Source organism: Cyclopterus lumpus, chromosome 14 (genome assembly GCF_009769545.1).
Source record: "Cyclopterus lumpus isolate fCycLum1 chromosome 14, fCycLum1.pri, whole genome shotgun sequence".
In the NCBI taxonomy this organism is placed as follows: domain Eukaryota; kingdom Metazoa; phylum Chordata; class Actinopteri; order Perciformes; family Cyclopteridae; genus Cyclopterus; species Cyclopterus lumpus.
Window position 1 is genome coordinate 12,288,028 of NC_046979.1, and position 15,150 is coordinate 12,303,177.

A 15,150-nucleotide genomic window follows, 5' to 3' on the forward strand; every position below is an offset into this window, starting at 1 on the left:
TGTGTGTGTGCGTGTCTCTCTCTCTCCCTGAGAGGACTAAGTGGAACAGAAGCTTAAAATAGGGCTGAATCTCTCTAACTCTCTCGCTGTCAGCACCGATTCAGACACATTGTCGATATCCAGCCTGCATGGGGACAATTATTTATACATGAGCGCTGTCAGCCTCTCACCAGTGCATTTGCACTTCTTCCACTGGTTGGTCAAAAGTTTGTTGACACTCAGACATTATACTTGTAATTGATTGTTGAACATCTAATTTCCAAAGGCTTAGACATTAATATGCTGCTATAACATCCTCAATTCTTCTTTGGAGGCTGTTGGGGAAAAATCCTAACTTGTCCTTCTGACAGTAACATATGTAACTTCGGGACATCAATGATGACCGACATGTCCTGGGTTCATCTTAGTGGACAGGCCAAACATATGGATTATAGAGGGTCGGGGCAGTTGAGATAGAAAGAAACCGGCTTGTCATCGTTGTGTTGTTGAGTAGATTAAACACAGTTATTTGTCTACTAAGCTTTCGTAAATGTATAAAGGACAGAGATCTTGGACTGAGAAGTTAGCAGTAATTTCTGACAACCTTACGAGAAGGCTCAGAGATTCCTGTTCAGCTGAATGTTTCAAGACTTTGTCTGTAGGGCTCATGGTTGATTCCTTGTAAACATGTTCTGGTAATAAAGTGTTATAAGACAACCATGCTTAAAGTACTTTTGATTTCTCACAAGGTAACGGAACATTAATTTCAACCACAGAGGCTTTTCCAAAAGATTTTCTGAAATATAACTTTTTTTCTTAATTGAAACTAGGGGACCTATCACCAGCATGGGGCAACAAGAACACAAAACAATGTGTATACTATACTTTTGGCTATATTTTGAGGCATCTCTCTCCCTCTCTTGCTGCTCTCACCCTTTGCCTTCCTTTTCAATGCCTCCATCTGTCTCTCTCTTTCTGTCCCTGCCACTCTGGCAGAGTCTCTCTCCACCTCATTCATCACCAGCCTCCTCTCGATCCTCCTACTTTGGACACGCTCACACGTACACACTTCTTCCACAGATTGCCTCTCATCTATATTCTTTAGTACTCTACACCACAACATGAACAGATGGATTACACTCATGGCTCCTGAATTATGCACAAACGTTTCTTGACTCAGAGAATGAGATAAAGAATGTGAACACACGAGGGCTTCGGGCCACAGACCGATTCTCTCAATCCCAGTGTGTGACTGTTTGGAATTCATCATTTGCTTCACCAGTTGAATGCTGCAGATTGGTCTGCTGTTTCTGCCGCCCTGGTCCTCTGTGTTGCTATCAAGTTGGAGATAATGATCACCAACATGTATTAAAAATACATCTATCCATTGTGTTAGTATGGTCAAATATTCCAGCCTGTCCACAACCAGAGCAGATGACGCACAAACACAAACATAACCATAAACATATAAGTGCAGAATGCAAACACAGCCACACACCTTGACCAGCTCCATGACCAGATAGAGTTCGCTGTAGGTGTCCACCTCTTCTATGAGCAGGACGATGTTTGGATGTTTGACCCTGCGGAGGATGGCTACCTCGTTCTGGATCATGTGCTCCTAGAAATAAAAATTGAAATTGATTTTAGCCAAGTGAAAAAAGATTGTTCAAACAGTAAAGTGGATCTTAACACCTGGTCCTCTGTGGGTGTGACGCGTGTGGTGAGAAGTGTGCACTGTTGCACTTTCAACCACACCCTAACTGTGATGTCATTGAGTGACACACGCGAGAAGATTACATCTTCATTGCTGAAGCAACACGAGAAGTTTAACTGCTGGAGGTCAGTGAAAACAGGATTTTCAGATAGTTGTAATTGCTTTTTAAGTGACACTGACGAAATTAATCTGCTTTAAAGGCATAGGCGAAGATATATTCTATCTCCTGTTAATGTGTACTGATGAACTGCAAACTGTTTTCCTAGTTCTTCTTAGCTTTATTGAACTTAAAAAATAAATTAGAGTTGTCTTCAAAAGAGCTACTTTTGTATATCTATTTGATCAGTTTTGAATACAAGTAATCTCTTTTTTTCAGCACGAGTAACATTCAAGCCAAGCAGCAGTATTCCTACCCGGGCCTTGCACGGTACCTTTTAGCCTCTGGAGTCATACCTTGCCTCTGCATTTGCCCTTGTTGATGATCTTCAGAGCGTACTCCCGTCCTGTGGAGTGCTCCACACATTCTCGGACGACTGCAAAGTTTCCGTCGCCTAACATGCGTCCCACCTTGTAGCGGTCTGATATGTAGGACGGCACCGCTGGAACCTCATCGACTAGAACTTCAGCTGCAGGGAGGAAGAACGAGGTTTAGAGTGGCTGAGGGACTCCAGTGTACTCTGTTTTTCAGGCTGATAAAGATTAATTGTATGCACACAGGTAATTAGAGAGAACCTAAGAGCTGTGTTAAAGCTTTAGCGTATCCTGATAATAACAATGAATTCCTTGTTAGGTTGGATTAATACATTTATTTGCAGATTATTATACATTAATACATGGATCAAACTGTAAAGAGAAGTAAATGGACTGATATAAAACAAATAAATACAAATAACACAGAATCAGTTATAAATAAATTTGACCATGATTTTTATTTTTCTAAATTATTTTCAAAGCCATTGAAGGCTCATTATCCGATGGTCGACATGTTGTTACAGTACGCTCTGCAGAGAGGTCTTTAAATAGCAATCAAGCAAATAGAAGAAAAAGAAAATACAAAACACGAAACTGACCGCTAAATCAAATTATGAATATATGCTATGAATGTTCAGTCATATATGAATTAATTAATTGCTTTATAACATTTAAGATGTTCCTCTATAGGTAAATAAAATCAAAAATGAAAATGTTAGATGTGACTCAACATAAAAAATATTGTTCTTGTTATAACCTACCCGCACGTCATGGTTTGTAGTGACACAGAATTTTATGTAGTCAGAGAGGTGAAGAACAACACCAGAGGAGGGGGAAAGTGTGAGAAATAGAGGTGATGGGAACAGGATGTACAACACAGAGATGGGAGAGAGAGATGCATTAAAGGTCATGAAAATGATTCAGACATGCATGATATTTGCGAGTACGTCGCCTTTTCCCACTGACGGACAGATGGGGTACTCTTGTAACGATCATTCTCCTCACCTTCAGTAACAGGTCCATCCCTGTCCTCCACTGAGCTGGAAACGTTAGTGGAAGACAGAGAGGTGGAAGAACCCTCGGACCCCTACAGAGAGGGATGGGGGAAACAGAGAGCAGGATATCAATTATTTAAACCTTTAGTATTACACAAAGTAGTTTGTAATCCACTCCACACTCCACACAAAAACACCATGAAGCAGTCCCTTCTACTACATGCAGCCATCACAAATACTTACGTCCAAAAATAGACAAAAGGACATTGTGCGACTCGTCTCATCCTGAGAACATCCTTAAGTCTCTCTTTGTGTTTGCATGTCTGCCTGTGTTGTGTGTACACTGTGCTCACAAAAAGATTTACTTAAACTACTGAGCTGAAAATAAACCAGTTACTTATTCAACCTGTGTGTGTCCACGGTGGACAGATAGGCTCCTCTCCATTCACAGTCACAGAGGCGGATGAATACTGCCTTTCATATGGTTGGAGAGTAGAAGGTCATTAAGGGGAAAGAGATGCAGCGTCTACATCTATCTAAAGACAAAAACTAATTACGCCCTCCACCTCATAACCTTCTGTCTGGTTGTCATGGAAGCAACGAGGGTGGGGAGCGAGGAGCTAGTCGGGACTGTAAATGAGAATCTACCCCTTTCCTATTTCTGTCTTTCCTCCACTCCTCTACTGTCCATCGTTCTCTTCTCTTCTACACGGAAACTTGGCTTTGAATTATTGTACTACATTTAGACAATGTGATATTGCTTCATTTGGAGGATGGATATGATGACTTCACAGTCAGTCCTGAGGACACAGATGTGAAAGATCTGTGTGCTCTGGGAGGTTCCCAGTGCTCGTATAAATCCTGCAGGTGCAGCTGGCACATGCAGCCTGGCCAGTGATGGAAGTGGACACCATTATAATTCCTCTAAAATATCTGCATCAGAGAGCAGTGCATTAGCAGTTTGACTAATGTTGTTGGATGATAATTTTACTTTCATCTCTCATTTCAGTCCAGGTGTAGTTATTCTGATGCTCTTTCAATGTGAATTTACACCGTATAATTCCCAGATCAATCAGTCCTGAGTCAGTCGAGAGAGATGAGATCTAAAGAGTGTTGCAGATTTAATGTATGCTGCCTATTGTTATGAAAATAATCCTGAAAAGATGGTAACGAGGAAGAAAGTGATGTGTAAAAAGGATGCCATATCTGCAACAATTGCTATTATGCACATAACAAAACTTTTAAATCGGTGTCAAATTAAATCTAATCACATGCTTCTGCAGTGCAAATCAAGATTTATTCAATTAAATGCTTGCTGAGAACAAGAAATAACCTCTTGTGGCATCCAGTCAGACTGCGATACAGCCTGGAGAGTTGGCTGTCATGGCAGGAAGAGGAGAAGGCCACCCATCAGAATGACTTAGAACTGAAAACCTTTCATAAAGCTGAGCTGCCCTATCTCTTAACTCAAGTAACTGCCAGCTCGTTTACTCATCTCTATTGCTGTGACCTGAAAGACAGCCAGGTGAATGGAGCTGTGAGTCAGGCTAGATTTGGTTTATGTAATGTTGTTTTTGCTTGGGCACTCATCCTGGAACAAGGAAACCCTCTTAACACTCATAATGCTGATGACCCTCCTGTGGTTTATCTACAAAACATCCTTCATCTGCTCCTTTATACTCTCATCCCGACTTGTATATTTACCTCTCTTGTGTCCTTATACCACATCCAGCCCTGTCCTCTACTTACTTTCTCATTGTGAACTCCTAGCTCTCTCTTTTCCTGCCACCAAGGGAAACAAAATACTGTTGCTATGGAAACTGCTCACAGAGAAGAGAGAGGAGAGGCAGCTTATGAGACTTCCAGAGAGAAGACAGAAGCCTATATATGGCCATTTCCTGTCTGGGACGTAGGGTTTGCCCTTCTATGAACATTGTTCCTCTCTTTCCTGTGTGAAAAACTACGAGACAGATGGAGTGACAGACAGAGGGAGAAGAGACTGTGAGGCAGAGAGACACAAAGAGACAGTGAGAAAGATGTATGGAGTCTGGTCGGGTTGTTATTGATCATTATGTATGGCAGGAACTGTCTTGTTATTGTTAGACTGTCCAGCTTTCTCCCTCTTGCACAACACAACATACACTATTCCTAGCTCGACATCTCTTCACTTTTGCTCTGGCTATGACTCACACCACACAAAAAAACAATTCAAAAAACACAGACACACTGACAAACCTTTTACATCATGACTGGAACCACTGCTCTTCAAACCTGCATGGGCAACACTCAGCGACTGATCAGCGCATAAATGTGCATTAAACAGGATACCCATGATTGACCTTAAACATGGAGCATCATCTCAGACATAAAACATCTGAAATAATTTTTTTAAAAGTCAGTCAACTGCAGAATTCTGCATTAAAAATGCACCAGGCATTTAGAGAAACGACTAAAGAGTAATGCCAGCCTCATCCTCGATGACCCTGTTTGAATTTGATTACAACACACATCCTAAAGCTGTCTGTCTCTCTGTGCCTCAGGCGGTGAGAGCCAAATCTCCTCTACAGCAGCATTTCTTGTCACTGTCACACAATATCCAGCTGAAGCAGGATTTATTGTTGTTTGCTTCAGTGGAAAAAAATCTAATAAGATTTGATAGAAATAGGGTACTTTGTTTTGTCCCAAGTTCCCATTCTACCGACACAGGGTACAGGAGACAATATTTCTTGGCTCTTATTTTGGTGTCTAGACGGACAGGAAACATAATCAATTTGACTCTGCTTTCTGTCTTTCTGCGCTCCCAGTTGGATACAGGGACGTTTTCTAATCACAATCCTTATGGACCGCAATCGGGGAATAAAAAATGTGAGACTTGGCCTGGCTAAGCCAGAAGGAAACATCCAGAAACAGACGAGGGAGATGAACGCTCCACTGGGATGGAGCTTGTGTTGTAATCTCTTTTCTGCTCTGCTGAATACAGACACATGTTTAACAACGGAGAACCGACAATCATTATTATCATAATCATCCTACATCCACTGGAAAAGATCTCTGTTTGTTTGTGTATGTGATGAACATGATGATACTGTTAATCAACACACATGAAAAACACAATATGGAAATTAAATGACAATGAATTTAATGATGACATCAACAAATGGAAATTAATACATTAAAGAAAGAACAAATAAAGAACACACAGAAACAAATGAGCCAAGAAGAGCTGGTGGCCTTACATGACAAAATCGCAATTTGTAAATGATGGACTAGGTTATCAAGTATAATTTGTGTGATAGAGCACACAGACAATTTTTACATTTACATCTTACATGCATGTAAATGGAGGTGCAAAGAATATCCTGAAGCCTTCTGCAGAAAGCAATGTTACCAATTAAAGATACGTGAAGCCAGATTTTAATCATTTGTGAACAATTTGAAGGAATACAATATTAAAGGAACAATGTTTAAGCTATAAAATTGCATTGATTGCTAAATCTTCCACAGTCATCTGCAGCAGCCAGTCTGTTTTGGCATATATACTGTAGGAACAAAAATTGGACAAGCCTTCTAATGACATCAACACAACAGGAAATGAGAAATATAATACAACCAAATAACAAATACAACCTTTAGTAACAACACACTCACATGTATGAGATGAGACAATAATTAACAATTTCATAAAACACACCTTCAGGCTGCTCGCTCTCAGTCACACACACAAACACACACACACAAACACACTGCCACACACTCACACACACACGCACACAAACACGTTCACACATTATTTAACTATGAATCACCCAACATAAAATATGGACGTAATGAGAGATGGAGCATGCAATTCAAAGGATTATGGAAGTGAATGACTCAACATTGAGAGGAGGATGTAGGTGACATACTACGGTTGACAATTAGCACTTTCTTTCTCTCATACGCTCACACAAATAGCCACCTGACTGCATCACAGCTGTTGTATTGGCATCAGAGACCTTCTGTTTGTCCTGCCTTCAATCTGTCGGTCACTGTGCTCAGAGTATTTATTAGTGTGTGTGTCTGTATGTTTAAAATAAAAATATTACTGTAAAGCAATGTGAAAATGGGAAACTAGGCTTCTCTTAGTGAGGCAAGTGGCCGTGAAAGGGCTCTAAGATGCAAAGGAGACGGAGAGGATAGATGGCTAGTGCGCACCAAATGTTTAAGATGCATAACATGTGTAAATGTGCATCGAGTTATCCACTGCCTGTGCACACATGGGGATTTCATGTACAAAAGTGTTTTTTTGCATGAGCGTATCAGTGATTTTGTGTGCAATTGCCATGACGCTGTGTGCACTTCTGTGTGCTTCTATGTGTGTGTGCACGGGAAATGGAAACGCCATAGTGCAATGTCTGTGTATTCTGCTCGAGGAAATAGGTTGGAATGGACTGAGCCTACATCAGGCAGCAAAGTGCCCGTAAGTGTTTAAATGCAGGGTCCAGCGAGGTAAACTATTTAAATGCTGTACTTTTATTAGGTCACTGAGGCTGCGGAGGAAATGGATGTATGGTCCTTTCAATGCATCGTAGGCTGATATTTCAAAACTAATTTGTTGTCATTTGAGCCCCAGATGTTCTTTGAAGAACCGAGATGTTAAAAATTCTAGTTTTATTTGAAGGGAAAGGGGCATTTCTGAGTCAGGGTTTGGTTAGATTGAGTTATGCATATTAGGTGTTAAGGTGAGAAAGTACAATAAACAATAAAAGGATTTGGTTATGTGTATTTCCTATTTGTGATTATTGATGCCTGTTTACACTGAAGTGACATAGAGGGAGAGGAACTGTGCAAATATAGTGTCAGAAACTTGGCACCTACTTCCCCAAGAAGCTTAGAATTAATCTACAAAGGAAATGATGGAATATAATTTTTCCCTGTGAAGTTAATACCCTTTCATATGGGGAAATGAGAGGGAGGTTGGCAGAGCCGGGTGTGTGGGGGGGAAGTGAGAATAGGTGAGAGATGGATTGAAAGAGAAAAAAGAAATTATTAGGGAGAGAAGGAACAGAGAAAGAATCGCTAACAGGGCAGATAGAAAAAGTAAAAAATGGCGAGAGAGAATTACACCATATAACCATAGAAGCTGCAGAGTGGAGAGGAGAGATAATGGACCGTGAGTTTTCCTCCCTTCCTTCCAGGCAAGCCATTGCAGGCTTAGTGCAGAGTACAAAGACCCAAATAATCTCTCGTTGAGAAATACACGCTTGCGAAACTCCAAAAACGAGAATTTAACAGCAGTATCACTGAGGTCAGGATTGCACTACATAGCTAATGTGTGATGGCTAATGTCTGATGAGTAAAGGGGACAGAAGCAAAAGGACATGTAGTGTGGTTCAATGTGGAGAGGATGGGGCAATATTCGTTTCCCTTTTCTCATTACATCTGGTTTGCCCTCCTTCACATCTCTAACCCTGAATTAAATAAGGAAATAACAGAGGAAAGGTCTCCATTAACAGATAAGTAGACAGAGAGAATGAGTGAGTCCATTAATATGTGCACTTGCCAACTTCTCTCCGTTTCAATGTGGAAATCTATGGTGACCCATTTCTATTATACAGAAGACTGTGGACATTTCAGTGCACCTTGTTCTGTTCTCGGTTGCTACAACCCAAATCTGATGTGTCCCTGATCTGCCCCTGGCTGACCTTCATATCACATCAATGTAACTTCATCACCGATGGGCCAGACTCTCCACCATTCATTAATTCTTCCTGTCAAATGTAGCACGAGACAGAAGCTACTGAGCCTAAGAGATGAATTCTTTATGCTATGCTGATTTTAGCCTACACACACTCGTTTATGTACAGAAATAGTTCACATACCATTTAATATTCTGTGTCCTATTTAAAAGGTATTGACTCCAACAACATTGTTGGCTTTCCTACCCTAGAAACGGTTTGTCCCAGCACCAATACATAGCTCAATAATAGCTACATAAATTATAGCCTTGCTGTCAGGTAGAAAATTGTCAGTATGGTTGAGAAAACACAAGACACGTGCATGGTGAAGCGCGTATGAAGACGCGCTTCACATACAGTGCTGTGTCTGAATGTGGGAGGGCGAGGTGAACCGAGCGTGCAAGTGTTTGTGTACGAGGGAGAAGGAACTTAATCAGCAGCAGGATTAGAGTTACCACAAATTAAAGAGCTGCTGCGAGAAAACAGGGACTGATTAGGATTTGAGGCTGATATTAAAAGCTCACCATCGTCACTGTCGAGGACTGGATTAACAAATACTTTGATCTTGAACACATGCACACACACACAACCACGCTGCACATGAACTATTGGAATGTGGAATTGAAGGTTTTTACGTTTGAGTTGCATGCCCCCTCTCTGCACAGCGGTGTTCTCTCTTTAGTGACGACCAGCTTCACAGTGTACATAGTGTGTTTGCATCTCACATCATCTCTCTCCCCTGTTAGCTACAGCAAACACATTATGATTGGTAAATGTTTTGACAAGGAGTTTTTGTTAAACCCAGGTCAAATACGTGATAAAAAGATGGCTGAGATAATCCGAATTACTAGTATAAAATGTGTTTCTAAATCTTTTACACAAAATGACATGACGTGATACAAAAATGTATCCTCGATCAGCAGTTGGTACTGATTGTTTTTTTTCTTCATCTGCTTGGTGGCTGATGCAAATACATTTTTCGCAGATTAAAAAAAGACATGAAGATTGTCGCAGACCGCTGACAAAGCCAACCATCAGTCTTATTTTTAGATCAGATATAGTGCAATTTACTGACTGACAGACCTCTAAAAGTCAGTGATAGCATCCTTCATTGTTCAGCTACCAAAGGCCAATAGAGTTCTCCTCAAGGAACAGAGAGCTATGGGTCAGCACATGTGGGAATGTGACAGAAAATCAGCGTGAAATAAGGAATTGCCCTGGAAAACCTATTAACACTGGATAAGAAATGTAACATTAGAGGATCCTAACATGAGTCTGCCATTCTTGGAATCTCAGAGCACCAGTGTGTGAGGTCAAAGGTCAATGCCCAACCCCCTTTATGAGACACTAAAGATGTTGGGATGTTGTGGTTTCTTCGTATTTCTAGCAACTCTAAGATGTAGTCGGCCTATGCTCAGTCACGGATTTGTCCTTTTCCTGAGAACATAGAGGGAATGTGTTATAGATTTAATGTCACTAAATGTTATGATTGACTGTTTGTTTGTGTGTATCTGTGTGTATTCTTGTCTTACCTGGCATCGGCTGAGGCTGCCTGGGCTGGTCGGGGAGGGGCTGGGAGATTTTCCCGAATGAGGAGTTGACAGCGGACTGGCCGGCGTCCCGTTCACTGGAAAGAGAAAACAAGAGAGAAAATGGAGCCGTGTGCGTGAGATGGGTGAGTTATATTGAAATAGGTGATCCTTGTATTGTGAATGCATGTTGTCGAGTAGAGTTTTATTTCTGAGTGTCTCGCAGCAGCCCACACTTCCGCCCTCAGCATCTCTCCATTCACATGAATGAGGTGGAGGAGGAAGAGGGGGAGCAAGAGAGAAAAGAGCACTGAAGTCCACACTGCTCTTTCTTTTCTACTTCACCCATACAATTCCTGTTACTCCAAATCTCCCTGAAATAAGCTACTTAAACCTGAACCTTTAAACATATGTGCTCCTCATAATTACAACATCCCAGGCTTCAAGTAATTGCCTGGAAGTCAACACACAACACCAGGCTGTCCTCATTTTCAACCAGATCCTTTATTCTTTGCTCTTCTGACCTCAGTTTGGTCTAATTTTTCCAGCTGCAGCACAGCACAACAACCCAGCGGCATCACCTCATTAGACACGAACATTGGATGAATCAACTCTGCACCCGAATCCTGTGTGTGGTCATGCAAAAAACAGATTCCCAAAAAAGCCTAACAGCATCATTAACTTGCACACATGCAGGGCATGATCCGTTTTTTTGTTTTACTGAAAACCTGGATTATTGTCTAGTGGCAACAATACACTGCTTTACCTCAAGTCAACTGAAGGTTGTCCTAACTGACATACGGGTCCATGAAACTGCAGTTATTGGAGAATACAAAAAGGTAACAGAAACCACAGATTGGGAAGGTTTATGTATATGTACTTGTCCTACCAAGAGCTCTTAATTGTCCGAATGATTGAACTTCAACTTGTTAAATTCATAATGTTGACTTCTAGGGTGGTGAAGGGCATTCAAAGTAATGAAGGTGTGGCAAATAATGCAACTCCTCCATAGGATTAAGATCAAATAAATCTCACTAAAATTAAAGATCCACTGTAGAGTTTAAAAAGAAAACATCACCATATTCATTGTTATTTGTCTTTTTAATATTCTCATCAATTACTGCCATGTTCGAGCCAACATATAAACACTATTTAAATGCGTCCCCACCTTCTCACATGTTCAGAGACGTGATGCAGCAGATAAGTGGAAGCTGTGGGGGACGAGCGGTCCAACCTTCACTCGATAATGATTATTCCGTGCCGAGATCAAAGAACTTTCTTGAATTATTCAAGACAAAGGAGAAAAAGCCCAAAGCAGATCGATAGCACAACATACCGGCTACCTCTGCATTCGGAGGCTATTCGTAATTTCTAAACGGGGCCACGACAAATTACATAAAAAAACAGTTATTGTTTAAACAATTCCTGGATATCTTCATTGATGAAATTCAGCATCAGCGTTACGCACGCGGACAGGCACTCCTCCGGGTTATACAACGGTGACCGTTAACGAATAAAGACATCTGGCATTAACCTCCGAGGCTACTACAAAGTCAATGGCACTCAAAGTCACATCCGTGGAGAAAACATACACCTCCGAAGCAAATAGCTACATATGATGTGAGAAGGAACCCATCAAGTTCACGCTGTCAGGACGCCGTATACGGAAGAGACAAACCGATGGAAATACGGTGTGTTTGCTTCCTACCTTCCACTTCCAGCATGATGAAAAACACAGTGATAATCCAACGGGAGGTTTAAGACAAGAAGAAGACCAAGAAGAAGAAGAAGAAGAAGAAGAAGAAGAACAGCACCTCTGCGCGCGTTTCGTCCGAGTGTGATAGTAAACTGGTGAATGGGAAAGACAGAGCAGAGCTGAACACTATACGGGGAGGAGAAGACGCTGCCTGCGCAAGCTCTGACGCGCACTGGGGACAGAGAGAGAGAGAGAGAGCAGGGAGGGTGGAGAGAGAGAATGGGAGGGAGGGAGGGAGAGAGAGAATGGAAGAGAGAGAGAGGGGAGAGAGGGAGGGAGAGAGAGAATGGGAGAGAGGGAGGGAGGGAGAGAGAGGGGAGAGAGAATGGGAGAAGAGGGAGAGGAAGAGAATCTATGATTTGGATATTTTGGATTTTCTACCACCATGAGAACAGAATTGCGTTGATATTTGTGTTGGTAGACGGAGAGTTTGGTGCAGGAAGAGCGAATTTGCTACAGTCCTGTTTATAGAGAGAGTCGTTCAAGAAGACCGGGATTTTGGCTTCTTTACCACCTGCCGTGAATAGCTCCATAAAACTTCACAAGGAAGCTGTGCAAGCAATGAATATGGAAACAGACCTCATCTCAGCCCTCCAGCGGTGCGGTGTGCCGGAGGATAAATAGGCTATACATATTGTGAAATTATTTTTTAAAAAACAAGAGAAAAGGTGTTTTTTTAATATGCTGAGTAGATTTGGAGTTACAATTAGGCCACCGGTGACCAAAGTTTCATTATTTTGTATAGAAAAGAAGTGAACTGGTATTCTTTCTTCTTTTCCATCTTAACACATCCATCCATCCATCCATCCATTTTCAATACCGCTTATCCTCATTAGGGTCGCGGGGCGCTGGAGCCTATCCCAGCTGACATAGGGCGAAGGCAGGGGACACCCTGGACAGGCCGCCAGTCCATCGAGGGCAATCTTAACACATACTAACTCTAATTAAATATGCATCATCATAAGTGCTGCTTATCACATGTGCTATCACATGTTATTTTAAGAATCACACCTCATCATACTGTAGTAAAAATGAAACATGTACAATGACAAACACATGTGGTTCTAAACACATGATAATAAATACAAGTTTGTGCATGCTCGATAAGTGCTGTCCAGAGATACACAATTCTTTCTATGAGATAGGCCACCTGCAGTCAAATATTGCACATTTATAACGGCTGAAAGTGCTGAGATTGTTTTTTTTTTACAATATTTCATAAACACGAAGCTGCCTGAAGGCAAGTCGTTATCTGGCCTTGAGTGCAAATATCAATCCAATAATGTGTCTCTCTTGGAGTCTGTTAGTTACGCTTATCTGCTTTCAGAAAGTACATTAGTACCCTTTATGAATTGGGGTGAAGGCTGCAGACGTCATAGGATTGCAATTCAGAGTGTCACAGCTAGCAGCAGCTCTGGAGATCCTCTAGATCTGTGTGGGTTCGGCCGACCTGCACACTTCACCATTGAGTCTCACCCGTCAGAGTCTCAGCGGCTCATAACAGAAAGGGAAAGGTGAGACCCTGAAGTATCAGCAGTAATTCTCGTTGACACCATCTGCACTTCTCTGTTCATTTTATCTGACATGGAAGCTTCGGGGGAGAGGCAGAGACAGATGGCGAGAAAGTATGTAAGGGCGCAAATTGTTTTCTCACATTATTTCGGGTCTGCATAGGCACTCAGCTGGGGTTGTGAGCTCATCGCAGAATGAAGCTCGAGTGATGACAATGTCAGGCTGACACACAGCAACCTGCCTACGCACACACACAAACCTGAGAAAACATGCGGCAACATCAGACCCCTCCACATGTGGATACCTGAGAGATTTCTTTGATACCTTGAGCTGACAAAAGTTTTTATTTTAAGATTTAATCAGCTGCAATTCAAAAATGGTTAGATGCATTTTCGTGTCACGTTTTCATACACATTGCTCTTTTTTATAGCATAATTATTATTTGATTGGTGCATGCAGCATTAGATAGAGACCTATGCGATGACTATATATTTTTTAGGTTTTCTGAGATTGTATGTTTAAATATGCATGAGTCATTACCTTAATACATACATACAATACATAGAACAGAAATCTGAATATTGGATAAATTCAGGTTCAACATTTGTGTCTCATATTAGAGTCAAAGGTTTTCTACAGAGGGGATTTTGGATATCTCTTCACATCAATGAATAGGAAAATGCTGTCAACAGCCATAAAAAAACAACTACGTATTTCTACAGATCCTCTGTTTGTCTTCTTTGTGTGTTCCTATGAGTATGCGACTGTCTCTCAGTCAGTCTCACCAGTCTGTTTGTCCGTCCCTCACACACTCTTCTGCTCCTCAGTGGTTTCAAGGTATAAGCTTCAAACACACACACACACACGCACACACACACACACGCACACACACACACACACACACACACATGCACACACACACACGCACACACACACACACACACACACACACACACACACACACACACACACGCACACACACAATGAGCAGCAGCGCGACACGCAGAAGGACACCAGGTGGTGTTTGTCTGCACACGTGTTGTGTTACATGCTCTTGAACTCTCTCTCGCTTCACATCTTCTCCGAGTGCCTCCTTTGGCCCAGATTATTAGATGTGATAAAGAATGTTATTAACGTTAGCTGAATGGAAATTGCATGTGGGACTTCAAGGTTGCTTTTTAAAAAACACCTGAACACCTGCAGCAACGTTTAAAACGAATGGTGTTTTTTTTTATTGTGCTCGGTCTGAGAGTGGACAAGAAATAAAAAAGAAATACAAAATCCTATCAAAATCAATAAAAAAGACTGCCAATATTTCGTTGCCAACATTTTGAGTGTAGCTGAAGTTAGATAACTGACAGAAGCAGTGATCACATTTGGAATATTGAATCATCTTTCAGTGCATTATTCTGTAGTTAATGGGCTTAAAGTCCTATTATCATTATTATATTGAATACAATGAACACAGTGATGAAAA

The 15,150-nt window shown here is 41.4% G+C and overlaps 1 protein-coding gene across 6 annotated transcripts in view; it reads right to left on the reverse strand.

Annotated features, from left to right (window-relative positions):
• Positions 1–15,150, reverse strand: part of dclk1a (doublecortin-like kinase 1a) — a 42,650-nt gene that overhangs the window by 5,688 nt on the left and 21,812 nt on the right. For 4 of the 6 annotated variants that reach the window (XM_034549903.1, XM_034549902.1, XM_034549900.1 and 1 more), the window contains 4 exons: positions 10,409–10,503; positions 3,170–3,251; positions 2,147–2,319; positions 1,478–1,597 (listed from right to left, as the gene is read on the reverse strand). In XM_034549903.1, the coding sequence (XP_034405794.1) occupies positions 1,478–1,597; positions 2,147–2,319; positions 3,170–3,251; positions 10,409–10,503 (470 nt within the window). Of the gene's footprint in view, positions 1–1,477; positions 1,598–2,146; positions 2,320–3,169; positions 3,252–10,408; positions 10,504–12,113; positions 12,321–15,150 lie in introns of those variants that run through there. The other 2 variants (XM_034549904.1, XM_034549905.1) reach the window with 1 other exon arrangement.